Genomic DNA, 13,895 nt, shown 5'->3' on the forward strand with positions numbered 1-13,895 from the left:
TGCGCTCAAGTGCCCAGAATTGCCTAAGATCCTCTCTTTTACCTACAAAAATGTCCTTGTAGGGAAAAGCTGCAATAAACTATGTCATCTTTGGGGAAAAATATAAGACATAAAAGAATTGAGAAGAACTGCAGAGTAACCTGAATTTAAGACAAATGTCGAAACAACATTACTAGTTTGGATTTGATGCTCTTCCTACCAAACATTACACCAAGAGGCTTTACTGATTTTTGGATATCTAAAAAAGAAAAAAAAACGCATTTCCTATCACTACACTGAGCCTGGCCGGTATGGCTCAGTGATTGAGCATCGACCTATGAACCAAGAGATTCCGGTTCAATTACCGCTCAGGGGACCTGCCAGGGTTTCAGGCTCAACCACCAGTCAGGGGCCATACAAGAGGCAGCCGATCAATGATTCTCTCTCACCATTGATGTTTCTATCTCTAGCTCTCCCTCACCCTTCCTCTCTGAAATTGATTATATAATATATATAGCTGGAAAGGTTCCCCCTCCAAAACATCCCAGTCCTGATTTTAATTATAATTGTGGTCGATGAAAGAGAGAGAGAGAAAAAGAAGTTTTGGAAAGAAATGGAAACACCACAACGAGAAAGATCTGGCCCAGAATTGTGTCCCCCATGGATTCTCTGAGGTGTTCCCGTTAGTGTTGTGGGCTTTAGGAAATGTCACAAATAAGTAACAGGGGCATAGTTCTGCTAGTATACACCCCATTGAAAGATTTTAAAAAAATATTTTTTATTGATTTCAGAGAGGAAGGGAATGGGAGAGAGATAGAAACATCAATGATGAGAGAGAAGCATTGATCGGCTGCCTCCTGCACGCTCACCCAGAATCAAGCCCGCAACCGGGGCATGTGCCCTGACCGGGAATCGAACTGCGACTCCTGGTTCACAGGTTGACACTCAACCACGGAGCCACGCCTGCAGGGCCCATTGAAAGATTTGAAAGACGGAATTAAATATTTATTTCCAGCCTGAAGGCCACAACTCGGGAAGCTGAATCCATAAAATGCCTCGACTTCTAAGCAGGAGGTTCGGGGTCACAGGTTCCTAACCACAGCTTCAGGAAAAATACACCCTAAAACCTTGCAAGAAATGCCTCATTGTCACCAAAAACCACTCTAAATCAGAGGCCATATAATTACAAATTCTCTTTGTAGGAGCTGGGGAGGGATAAGCAGAATCCACCCAAATTAATAAATCCTCCTTTCTCACTGTAGGCCTCATTAGTGTAAGAACCTGTCATTATCCTAAAAGGCAATATTTGATTGATCCTCGACTAGGAAAAAAAAAATGGTGGCTATTTATTTACTCAACATCACAGAGAATATACAGTAAGGGGGAAAAGAATTTCTTTTCAAAACCCTACAACCACATTTCAATAACCATGATCCTGCATTTACACCACAAAATGGCTTGATAAAATAACTAAGATTTACTGAGTACTTACAATGTGTCAGGAAACACAGAAAATGCTTTAGAGAAACTTTCCCATTCAATCCTTACCAATATCCTTCTGATAGATCAAGAGACTGAAGTACTAGCCGAAACCGGTTTGGCTCAGTGGATAGAGCAGCGCCTGCGGACTGAAAGGTCCCAGGTTCGATTCCGGTGAAGGGCATGTACCTTGGTTGTGGGCACATCCCCAATGGGGAGTGTGCAGGAGGCAGCTGATCGATGTTTCTCTGTCATCGATGTTTCTAACTCTCTATCCCTCTCTCTTCCTCTCTGTAAAAAATTAATAAAATATATAAAAAAAAAAAAAAAAAAAAAAAAAAGACTGAAGTACTAGATAATAGATCTTTTCATGAAATACCCAGTAAGGAATAAGAACAAATTAGTCTGATATGTTTTCTTATGCAGTTATGGATTTAAAAGATTGTGTGCTAACATGATTTGGAGAGTGGTCCAATTTTCTAATTTAGCCTGTTCAATCCTATATTTGTATAAACCCCTGTGGCTTCATCTAGCCCCCTCCCCGCTTTTATCCTGTAGTCAGTCACTCAGTAGATGTTAGAGAACAGGCATGGCAAAGGTCGGAGACCTCAAGGTCCCGCTAAGTGCACATAACAGTGCCTTCATCCCACCCCCCTGCAGAGGTATTTCAATGCTTTAACAATTATTCCTCCTCTAACTCTTAAGCAGATATATACAATCTACTTATTTTTCTTCCATTTCAAGGGCATTAATGGAAGACCAGGCTGAGAAGGAGAAGTTTCAGAATGATTTATAAATATGTACTTCATAGAAATGGCTCTAATGGTGAGAAGAGGAAATTAAACAAGGTCATGGCAGGTTAAAGGAACCCCACTCCATTATTCACTAACAACAAGTAAACACAATGTACTCCTAATGGGGAAAAACAAAGGTCTTTTCTGTTACACTGGGACTATTTAAAAAAAATTATACACGGAGTTTAACACAAAGTAAAAAGTAACCCTTTTACCATCTATATAATAAAAACCCAGTGGTCGTAACGCCGTAATGACCAAAGACTGGTCACCAGAAGGTGCGTTGATGGGTCCCGCGGCACCGGCGGGACTTGACGCCGGGTCCCGCGGCACACCAGGTCTGGGTCTCGTGCGATTTTGCGCACTGGGCCTCTAGTTACAGTATAAGGTCAATCATACTCAACTCTAATAGCATAGCTCTTGGGGTTACCTTAGGTGTCTTACAAATGCTGCTACCAGCTCGATGCTATTAGTTCACTGGGTAAGAAAGGGTTTTCTCCAAACAAAGATTTATTGATGCCTTTCCTAATTAAAAAAATGCAGTGAGGTTCGGCATGTCAGTCCTGTGGGAAAATGCCGAAAGGGAAAGCACAGAATTTTTAAGCTTCCATATGCAGTTTCTTTCCAGACAGAGAAACTGCAACAGGTAACTCTCCATCGTTGTTGACTCTAATGCAGGAAAGAACCACAGACAATACACAGTGTCAAACTACCAGCTTCTTAAAGCATCTGCTTTCTTTGCACTAGCAGAGGTGCATCTGGAATGGGGTAACTCACTCTGAACTCAGTCTCAAAGCCCCGCGAAAGACAGAGCTTTCTCCCATTTCTGCCAGCAAGATGGCCCAGGAAGGTTATCCTTAGTCCTGCTGAGAGCAGAGAGGGCCCAAATGCTAGGCATCCTGATAGCACAGCGGGGAAGAGGTAAAGGGCTATTCATCAAGTGATAAGTCTGCATCTTCGGCCATGTGAGACCATCAATGGGCGGTGCCCGGAGATAGCACAGGCAGGCTGCAGGTGCTTGGCTATTATTATTCGTTTGCCAGGAAGTCAGGAAATTATTGACTGGCATTATTCCTTCACATCATTCATCTCAGATTATAATTATATATTTAGATGCATATTTGATTAATGTCTGTCTGTCTGTCTCTTTCTCTCTCTCTGATTAAATTGAGAGGGCAAGAGTGCTTTCCTCTCCATTACATTCTCCCTCTCCCAGCACCAACGCACTGCATCTCCACCACAGTAAGTGTTCAGCTAATAGTCATTGAGCAAATGCAGAAAGTAGAATAAGTGCCATTATCAAACTGGAAGGCGAGAGTTTGGAGGTAGAGAGCCAAACTAGAGATCATCAGAGTTGTGAAATGAAAACTATGACAGTTTCGTGCTCTGTAGAGATTAACACAAAAATAAAGCCATGATCATTATCACTCAACTATGTATCTTTCTACGATGATATAACGATCTACCGCCATGGCAGGAATCTATTAATTTTAAGCCAGAATCGGGCCATTAGCTTTTAATCACAAAGAAATGTGGAATACAAACGTTAATATTAAAAATGCTAAGGCTCGCTTCCGGCCTCCGGGGACCGGGTGTCGCCCGCGCCCAGTCGCTCTCCCTGTCGCTGGACGAGGCGGGCCGGCCATCGGGCGGCCGGGGCCGGCGGTCGCCATTCCCGTGTCGCTGCGTCCGCGGGGGCCGCCCGAGCCGGCCACCATGCCCCTGGGCCTGAAGCCCACCTGCAGCGTCTGCAAGACCACGTCGTCCTCCATGTGGAAGAAAAGCCCGCAGGGGGACATCCTCTGCCTCCACTGCTCGGGCCGGGGCGGCGCGGGCGGCGGGGGCGCGGGCTCGGGGGCCGCCGGCGGGACCGGGGGCGGCGGCGGCGGCGGCGGCGGCGGCGGCGGCGCGGGCCTCGGGGCGGCCACCTTCGCCAGCACCTCGGCCGCCCCTTCGCAGAGCAACGGGGGCGGGGGCGGCAAGCAGCAGAGTAAGCAGGAAATTCACCGGAGGTCTGCTCGGCTCCGAAACACCAAGTACAAATCTGCTCCAGCTGCCGAGAAGAAAGTTTCCACCAAAGGAAAAGGGAGAAGACATATTTTTAAATTAAAAAATCCCATCAAAGCGCCTGAGTCAGTTTCCACCATAATCACTGCAGAATCAATCTTCTACAAGGGGGTATATTACCAAATTGGAGATGTTGTTTCTGTGATTGATGAGCAAGATGGAAAATCCTACTATGCTCAGATCAGGGGTTTTATCCAGGACCAGTACTGTGAGAAGAGCGCAGCACTGACGTGGCTCATTCCCACTCTTTCTAGCCCCACGGACCGATTCGATCCTGCATCCTACATCATAGACTGCCTGTCCTGCTGATTGTAGGCCTGGGGCCCAGATGCAGAAGCAAAAGCCTCACACAGACTCTTCCACAGGTTCCCACAACTGTGTCAGGTCTAAGAGGTCCTGAATGTACTAACAAAGGCCGGAAACTACGAAAACTACGCCTGTGCCGGATGGAGGAAAGCTCCTTGTCTGTCCAGTCTCCTCTGCGCCTGGCAGGGTCCCAGACAGATCTCATGGAACAATCCGCCTGCTATTTCAGCGCGTAATCGTGCGGATTGCGAACCTGTGCTTAGATCCCGCCGTCCCCCCACCTTGATGCCCGTGAATCACACACACCCCAGAATCGCCTCTGGAGCTTTAAAAAAGCGAACAAAGGAGAGCAGAGCAGACACCATCCAAGACCACCATAGGGCTGGCTGAGTAGATGCTCTACAACTAGAATAAAAGAGGGGGATGTGGGATGATGCTGATGCCGGTGACCCAAAGACCACACTTTAAGAACTACAGCTCAGGCGACACAAAAGAACTATGGCTCAGGCGATACAACAGCGGCCTGGAACGTGCTCGGCGCAGTTCCCCCGGCGGTCTCCGGCTGAGGGGACGGCTCCACTGGCAGCCAAGCACGGACAGACGAGCCCCTATGAGACATGGGGTGGGAGACTCCGCGCTTGCTGACCTCTGAGTCCGTCAAGAATCTCAACGCCCCGGAAGCGGCCAGGTGCGCATGCTCGGCGACCGGCCACCGATGCAGACCCAAGGGCCGACACAGCGACGCCAGACTGGCCCACCGCCATGCACCGGGTGCACCGGAGCTTCGCCGAGCCGCCGCCCAACGAGTTCTGCAGCAGCCATACTGGAGCTCCGGAAGGATGGCCAGGGGAATTGCTGAGGGAGGATTGACCGGCAGGAATTGGGATCGGGAAGACGGGGCCCCGCTGAGACCCGGGTGCGGGCGGGGTTGCGCGCCTCTGGGCTCGGGTGTGGTCACACGCCTCTGGGTATAAGTGAGGCCTCATGTCCCTGGGTCTAGGTGAGGCCACATGCCCCTGGGTCCAGGTGAGGCCGGACTCCGGGTCCGGGTGAGGCCAAGTGCCCCTGGACCCGGATGACGCTGGATCCCGTGCCCGGGCGAGGCCAAGCGCCCCTGGGTCTGGGAGAGCCCACACACCCCTGGGTCCAGGCGAGACCATGTGTCCCTGGATCCGGGTGAGGCCGCGTGCACCTAGGCCAGGGTGAGCCCAAGTGGCCCTGGGTCTCGGAGAGGCCAAGCGTCCCTGGGTCCGGGTGAGACCATGTGTCCCTGGATCCGGGTGAGGCCTCGGGCACCTAGGCCCGGGTGAGGCCACATGCCCCTGGGTCTGGGAGAGGCCAAGCGTCCCTGGGTCTGGGCGAGACCATGCGTCCCTGGATCCGGATGAGGCCTCGTGCACCTAGGCCCGGGTGAGCCCAAGTGGCCCTGGGTCTGGGAGAGGCCAAGCGTCCCTGGGTCCGGGTGAGACCATGTGTCCCTGGATCCGGGTGAGGCCTCGTGCACCTAGGCCCGGGTGAGCCCAAGTGGCCCTGGGTCTGGGAGAGGCCAAGCGTCCCTGGGTCCGGGTGAGACCATGTGTCCCTGGATCCGGGTGAGGCCTCGTGCACCTAGGCCCGGGTGAGCCCAAGTGGCCCTGGGTCTGGGAGAGGCCAAGCGTCCCTGGGTCCGGGTGAGACCATGTGTCCCTGGATCCGGGTGAGGCCTCGTGCACCTAGGCCCGGGTGAGCCCAAGTGGCCCTGGGTCTGGGAGAGGCCAAGCGTCCCTGGGTCCGGGTGAGACCATGCGTCCCTGGATCCGGGTGAGGCCTCGTGCACCTAGGCCCGGGTGAGCCCAAGTGGCCCTGGGTCTGGGAGAGGCCAAGCGTCCCTGGGTCCGGGTGAGACCATGCGTCCCAGGATCCGGGTGAGGCCTCGTGCACCTAGGCCCGGGTGAGCCCAAGTGGCCCTGGGTCTGGGAGAGGCCAAGCGTCCCTGGGTCCGGGTGAGACCATGCGTCCCTGGATCCGGATGAGGCCTCGTGCACCTAGGCCCGGGTGAGCCCAAGTGGCCCTGGGTCTGGGAGAGGCCAAGCGTCCCTGGGTCCGGGTGAGACCATGTGTCCCTGGATCCGGGTGAGGCCTAGTGCACCTAGGCCCGGGTGAGCCCAAGTGGCCCTGGGTCTGGGAGAGGCCAAGCGTCCCTGGGTCCGGGTGAGACCATGTGTCCCTGGATCCGGGTGAGGCCTCGTGCACCTAGGCCCGGGTGAGCCCAAGTGGCCCTGGGTCTGGGAGAGGCCAAGCGTCCCTGGGTCCGGGTGAGACCATGTGTCCCTGGATCCGGGCGAGGCCTCGTGCACCTAGGCCCGGGTGAGCCCAAGTGGCCCTGGGTCTGGGAGAGGCCAAGCGTCCCTGGGTCCGGGTGAGACCATGTGTCCCTGGATCCGGGTGAGGCCTCGTGCACCTAGGCCCGGGTGAGCCCAAGTGGCCCTGGGTCTGGGAGAGGCCAAGCGTCCCTGGGTCCGGGTGAGACCATGTGTCCCTGGATCCGGGTGAGGCCTCGTGCACCTAGGCCCGGGTGAGCCCAAGTGGCCCTGGGTCTGGGAGAGGCCAAGCGTCCCTGGGTCCGGGTGAGACCATGTGTCCCTGGATCCGGGTGAGGCCTCGTGCACCTAGGCCCGGGTGAGCCCAAGTGGCCCTGGGTCTGGGAGAGGCCAAGCATCCCTGGGTCCGGGTGAGACCATGCGTCCCAGGATCCGGGTGAGGCCTCATGCACCTAGGCCCGGGTGAGCCCAAGTGGCCCTGGGTCTGGGAGAGGCCAAGCGTCCCTGGGTCCGGGTGAGACCATGCGTCCCTGGATCCGGGTGAGGCCTCGTGCACCTAGGCCCGGGTGAGCCCAAGTGGCCCTGGGTCTGGGAGAGGCCAAGCGTCCCTGGGTCCGGGTGAGACCATGTGTCCCTGGATCCGGGTGAGGCCTCGTGCACCTAGGCCCGGGTGAGCCCAAGTGGCCCTGGGTCTGGGAGAGGCCAAGCGTCCCTGGGTCCGGGTGAGACCATGTGTCCCTGGATCCGGGTGAGGCCTCGTGCACCTAGGCCCGGGTGAGCCCAAGTGGCCCTGGGTCTGGGAGAGGCCAAGCGTCCCTGGGTCCGGGTGAGACCATTTGTCCCTGGATCCGGGTGAGGCCTAGTGCACCTAGGCCCGGGTGAGCCCAAGTGGCCCTGGGTCTGGGAGAGGCCAAGCGTCCCTGGGTCCGGGTGAGACCATGTGTCCCTGGATCCGGGTGAGGCCTCGTGCACGTAGGCCCGGGTGAGCCCAAGTGGCCCTGGGTCTGGGAGAGGCCAAGCGTCCCTGGGTCCGGGTGAGACCATGTGTCCCTGGATCCGGGTGAGGCCTCGTGCACCTAGGCCCGGGTGAGCCCAAGTGGCCCTGGGTCTGGGAGAGGCCAAGCGTCCCTGGGTCCGGGTGAGACCATTTGTCCCTGGATCCGGGTGAGGCCTAGTGCACCTAGGCCCGGGTGAGCCCAAGTGGCCCTGGGTCTGGGAGAGGCCAAGCGTCCCTGGGTCCGGGTGAGACCATGTGTCCCTGGATCCGGGTGAGGCCTCGTGCACGTAGGCCCGGGTGAGCCCAAGTGGCCCTGGGTCTGGGAGAGGCCAAGCGTCCCTGGGTCCGGGTGAGACCATGTGTCCCTGGATCCGGGTGAGGCCTCGTGCACCTAGGCCCGGGTGAGCCCAAGTGGCCCTGGGTCTGGGAGAGGCCAAGCGTCCCTGGGTCCGGGTGAGACCATGTGTCCCTGGATCCGGGTGAGGCCTCGTGCACGTAGGCCCGGGTGAGCCCAAGTGGCCCTGGGTCTGGGAGAGGCCAAGCGTCCCTGGGTCCGGGTGAGACCATGTGTCCCTGGATCCGGGTGAGGCCTCGTGCACCTAGGCCCGGGTGAGCCCAAGTGGCCCTGGGTCTGGGAGAGGCCAAGCGTCCCTGGGTCCGGGTGAGACCATTTGTCCCTGGATCCGGGTGAGGCCTAGTGCACCTAGGCCCGGGTGAGCCCAAGTGGCCCTGGGTCTGGGAGAGGCCAAGCGTCCCTGGGTCCGGGTGAGACCATGTGTCCCTGGATCCGGGTGAGGCCTCGTGCACGTAGGCCCGGGTGAGCCCAAGTGGCCCTGGGTCTGGGAGAGGCCAAGCGTCCCTGGGTCCGGGTGAGACCATGTGTCCCTGGATCCGGGTGAGGCCTCGTGCACCTAGGCCCGGGTGAGCCCAAGTGGCCCTGGGTCTGGGAGAGGCCAAGCGTCCCTGGGTCCGGGTGAGACCATGTGTCCCTGGATCCGGGTGAGGCCTCGTGCACCTAGGCCCGGGTGAGCCCAAGTGGCCCTGGGTCTGGGAGAGGCCAAGCGTCCCTGGGTCCGGGTGAGACCATGTGTCCCTGGATCCGGGTGAGGCCTCGTGCACCTAGGCCCGGGTGAGCCCAAGTGGCCCTGGGTCTGGGAGAGGCCAAGTGTCCCTGGGTCCGGGTGAGACCATGCGTCCCAGGATCCGGGTGAGGCCTCATGCACCTAGGCCCGGGTGAGCCCAAGTGGCCCTGGGTCTGGGAGAGGCCAAGCGTCCCTGGGTCCGGGTGAGACCATGCGTCCCTGGATCTGGGTGAGGCCTCGTGCACCTAGGCCCGGGTGAGCCCAAGTGGCCCTGGGTCTGGGAGAGGCCAAGCGTCCCTGGGTCCGGGTGAGACCATGTGTCCCTGGATCCGGGTGAGGCCTCGTGCACCTAGGCCCGGGTGAGCCCAAGTGGCCCTGGGTCTGGGAGAGGCCAAGCGTCCCTGGGTCCGGGTGAGACCATGTGTCCCTGGATCCGGGTGAGGCCTCGTGCACCTAGGCCCGGGTGAGCCCACGTGGCCCTGGGTCTGGGAGAGGCCAAGCGTCCCTGGGTCCGGGTGAGACCATGCGTCCCTGGATCCGGGTGAGGCCTCGTGCACGTAGGCCCGGGTGAGCCCAAGTGGCCCTGGGTCTGGGAGTGGCCAAGCGTCCCTGGGTCCGGGTGAGACCATGTGTCCCTGGATCCGGGTGAGGCCTCGTGCACCTAGGCCCGGGTGAGCCCAAGTGGCCCTGGGTCGGGGAGAGGCCAAGCGTCCCTGGGTCCGGGTGAGACCATGTGTCCCTGGATCCGGGTGAGGCCTCGTGCACCTAGGCCCGGGTGAGCCCAAGTGGCCCTGGGTCTGGGAGAGGCCAAGCGTCCCTGGGTCCGGGTGAGACCATGTGTCCCTGGACCCGGGTGAGGCCTCGTGCACCTAGGCCCGGGTGAGCCCAAGTGGCCCTGGGTCGGGGAGAGGCCAAGCGTCCCTGGGTCCGGGTGAGACCATGTGTCCCTGGATCCGGGTGAGGCCTCGTGCACCTAGGCCCGGGTGAGCCCAAGTGGCCCTGGGTCTGGGAGAGGCCAAGCGTCCCTGGGTCCGGGTGAGACCATGTGTCCCTGGATCCGGGTGAGGCCTCGTGCACCTAGGCCCGGGTGAGCCCAAGTGGCCCTGGGTCTGGGAGAGGCCAAGCGTCCCTGGGTCTGGGTGAGACCATGTGTCCCTGGATCCAGGTGAGGCCTTGTGCAACTAAGCCCGGGTGAGGCCACGTGCCCCTGGGTCTGGGAGAGGCCAAGCGTCCCTGGGTACGGGTGAAGCCAAATCCTGGGTCCGGGTGAGGCCGTGCGCCCCTGGATCCATCCGGGTGAGGCTGTGTCCCAGGCCCGGGTGAGACCACGCGCCCCTTGGGTATGGGTGAGGCCACGTGCCCCTTAGTCCAGGTGACGCCGTGCCCCTGGGTTCGGCCGAGACCAAACCAGAGGGAGTCGGACCTCCATTACCACCATTTGTCCACCATCCAGAGCTGAGGGGTCAGTGCTGACATGTACACATAAGGAACTACTGGACATCGAAATTGGGTCTCAAAAGAACTGTTGGTCCAGGGGGAAGCTCGCTACAGATTGATTCATTTGCCTGTCAGCATAAATATTATTGCTCGTCTCACATTCAGTTCTTATTAGTATATATCTAGTGACATTTAATCTCATTCATCTAGAGGAAATGATGAACAACATAGATTGAGGAACAAGAACAGAACCAGAAGCAAGGAGGCATCGATCGGACTATCGGGCCTCAGAGGGAGGATAGGGGAGGGTAGGGGGAGGGTGGGGGGAGGGGGAGAGTTCAACCAAAGGACCTGTATGCATGCATATAAGCCTGTCCAACGGTTAAGTTCAACAGGGGATTGGGGCATGCGTGGGGAGAGGGGTGGGATGGGAATGGGGGGATGAGGACAAATATGTGACACCTTAATCAATAAAGAAATTAAAAAAAAAAAAAAAAAAAAAAAAAATGCTAACAGTGACCTTTCTGTGACAACCTCTGCAAAATCCATGTCTAAATTCAGAAAAACTGCAGCTGCCATTTCATGGGGTCTGCTTATGGAATCCGACGTAATAAAAGGCTAATATGCAAATAGACCGAATGGTGGAACAACAGAACAATGGTCATGATGATGGGTGCTGACCACCAGGGGGCGTGAGCAGAACACGGCATGTGTTGGCAGCAGGCGGCAGAATGTGGAACATGGAGGGCGTTGGCTGTGGCGGGATGGTGGAGCAGGTGAGCGGGGGCGCCAGACCAAGGCAGGGCACCGGTCACTGTCATCGGGGTGAGGCTCTGGTGGTTACTGAAAATTCTTTTCTCCTGCAGTCCCGCTTGGGACTCGCACCTGCTAATGGCACCGGCCCCGCTCGCACACTGGTGCCGGCCCTGATTGCTCAGCGCCATCAGCGGGTGCAAGTGGTGGCTGCTGGCCCCAATTGCCACTCAGGGCTTCTCCACCTCCCCCTGCTCCTGAGGGGTGATCGGGCCGGCAGCCACCTCTTGCACCTTCTGCCGGTGCTGGGGCTACTGCTCACACCCACTGCCGGCACTGGTCCTGCTGGTACCGAGAGCCGGTGCCAGAGACGCTGCTTGCACCCGATGACAGCGCCTGGCGCTGGTCCCAATCACTCGGCGCCGTCAGTGGGTGTGAATGGTGGCTGCCAGCTCTGGTCACCCCTCAGGGCTTCTCCACCTCCCCCTGCTCCTGAGGGGCAATTGGGGTGGCAGCCGCCGCTTGCACCTACTGACAGCGCCAGCCCCAATCGCTTTGCGCCCATCAGCGGATGTGAGCGGGGCCAGCGCTGTCAGCGTGTGGGAGCAGCGGCGGTGGGAGTGGGGCTGCCAGCAGACAGGGGACCAGGGACTGCGGCGGGAGGGGCCGGGCAGGGGCATGGAGGATGGGTCGAGACCCACCACAGCCTCGCGGCCCATAGTTCCTTTCAAGGTGCACGAATTAGTGCACTGGGCCCCTAGTGTTACAGAATTGTATCTGTTTGCCTGTGTGCTTCACAAACTCTCAAAGTGTCTCTTTAAGTTAAATATTGGGAGCTAGAATTCTGCAATGTCTATAATGCTACCTTGACAAGAAAATGAGGTACTCCTCACCATGGAAACATCTAAACCCAAGCCCTGAGACACCCCTGGTGCATCTTCACAAGAAGGGAAGCTATCTTCTACTACAGGGATCAGGAGCAAGCAGGCACCTTCTCAGTCATGCATTGCTCCTCCTTCATTATGAAACAGGTATGAGAATTCAGGAGCCATGAAATTAATTACTTTTGGAAAAATATTTTGCTCAATTATTCAGTGCAGAGAATAAACAATCATATGCTACCCATCCTCAATCTTCCCAATTCTGAGGAAGACATCCTGTTTGTACCCGGGCCAGTTAGAATTTACCACGGAAACAGAACATCAACCAAGAACTGTTCGCAGACTACTTAAGCCTCAAAGAAGAACCATACTCACCGGCCTACACTAGCATGTTGCCCTTGAGCTGAGATATAATATCTGTAGAGCAGAAATTCTCTATCTTACTTTTCACTTCTCATGACAATTAGGACATAATTTAACCTAAGGGTATTGTTTTCCATCATCACCTGAAACCCTGCCCTGCCCACTTCCCTGAGTGGGACACAGGACTGCTGATATAAATGAACAATTCTGGCATTGCTGTCTGTCCAAATAAACAGGCTGAAATTTGTTCCCAAAGCTGTCTCTCACGTCTTTCTATGGTTTCTTTCAGTCTGTACACTGCAATTTCTTCTAACTTTTCACTTTCGTTTCTTAACTGAGCACACTGCCACACTACATCACATTGAAGAAAACAGTTAATTGTGCCTGTGTTTTATCTCTTCTTACGGACCATGTGTATTTAGTTTTTAAATACTGTATGAAACAATGGGAATATGAACCACATTGTTACAGCTGAATACATCCTATCCGTTATACCCTCATCTCCAATGTCTGGTATGCCTAATCAACTCTTTCACACCATACCCATTTACACGAGCAATTTCTGCAACCCAGTAATCTAAACCTTATATTAGTGTGGTAAGTGTATATGTTAAAGAGCAATACATGCCTTAAACTGGTCCCTCCACTGGGTACTCACCTTCCTCCTCCTCCTCCTCTTCTTCTTCTCCTTGGCCGCCTGGGCTTGCTTGTGCTCCCAAACCAGGCTGGTCAGGTTGGCCACATACTCATCGGTCTGTTGTAGAAGGTAAGCTAAGCGCCTGTCTTTCTTTTGATCAATCAGTTTCCTGTAGCCCTCTTCGTCTTCAGCCTGTTAAGGAAAGAAGCGAGACCAGAGCCTAATGCAAGTTTGCAGGTGCTTTTTCCCTCCCCCGTGACAGTCTGAACTCCGGTGGTGAGTGCAGCAAAGCGAATGTTCCAGCCTGCGAGGGTTCCCGCGCCCAGTCTGGGACCGGGCGCACAGGGGACAGCGATGCTACATCCCGAGAGACCGGGGTTCACGGCCAAGTCAGGACACATGGCCACAGCATTTATGTGGTGTGATGGAGCACTCTGCCTCAGCTCTTGGTTCTTCTGTGTTTCTTTAACCGCACAAAAAAATGTTAAAATCGGACAATTCACCATCTAAAGTTTATTCTTACCTTTGTATTTTGGGAATTATCAAATACGATCAAAAGTGGAGAGACTAAGTATTTCTAAAGGCAAAAGAAATCAAATGGGCACTGAACAAATAACTTCTTATACTTAAAAAGCATTGCAAACATTGTGGTTGATAGGGGAGGTCAAATTTGGGGGATTTTTGTCATAACTGGCACTGTCCTATGGGCCTCGGTGACTGGGGATAAGTCAGCTGCTACCTGACGTCTGATACGTGTGCCCAACAATAACACAGGTGCGGTAATTGCCACCTCCACCTCCCATTCAGCAACATTATGAGG

The 13,895-nt window shown here is 55.7% G+C and overlaps 2 protein-coding genes across 4 annotated transcripts in view; one reads left to right on the top strand and one right to left on the bottom strand.

Annotated features, from left to right (window-relative positions):
• Positions 1-13,895, bottom strand: part of SMARCA2 (SWI/SNF related, matrix associated, actin dependent regulator of chromatin, subfamily a, member 2) — a 182,252-nt gene that overhangs the window by 123,158 nt on the left and 45,199 nt on the right. For all 3 annotated transcript variants that reach the window (XM_054727542.1, XM_054727540.1, XM_054727541.1), the window contains exon 9: positions 13,097-13,267. In XM_054727542.1, the coding sequence (XP_054583517.1) occupies positions 13,097-13,267 (171 nt within the window). The remainder of the gene's footprint in view (positions 1-13,096; positions 13,268-13,895) is intronic.
• Positions 3,828-4,684, top strand: LOC129151698 (GATA zinc finger domain-containing protein 1-like). The gene has a single exon (XM_054727543.1). It carries the CDS (start codon positions 3,969-3,971, stop codon positions 4,626-4,628), a length of 660 nt encoding a protein of 219 aa, XP_054583518.1. The 5' UTR covers positions 3,828-3,968; the 3' UTR covers positions 4,629-4,684.

The sequence above is a fragment of the Eptesicus fuscus genome, chromosome 15 (genome assembly GCF_027574615.1).
Source record: "Eptesicus fuscus isolate TK198812 chromosome 15, DD_ASM_mEF_20220401, whole genome shotgun sequence".
Taxonomy (NCBI): Eukaryota; Metazoa; Chordata; class Mammalia; order Chiroptera; family Vespertilionidae; genus Eptesicus; species Eptesicus fuscus.

Bases quoted from the DNA above. Each gene is read 5' to 3' on its own strand.
- LOC129151698 (XM_054727543.1), top strand. From the start codon at position 3,969: ATGCCCCTGGGCCTGAAGCCCACCTGCAGCGTCTGCAAGACCACGTCG.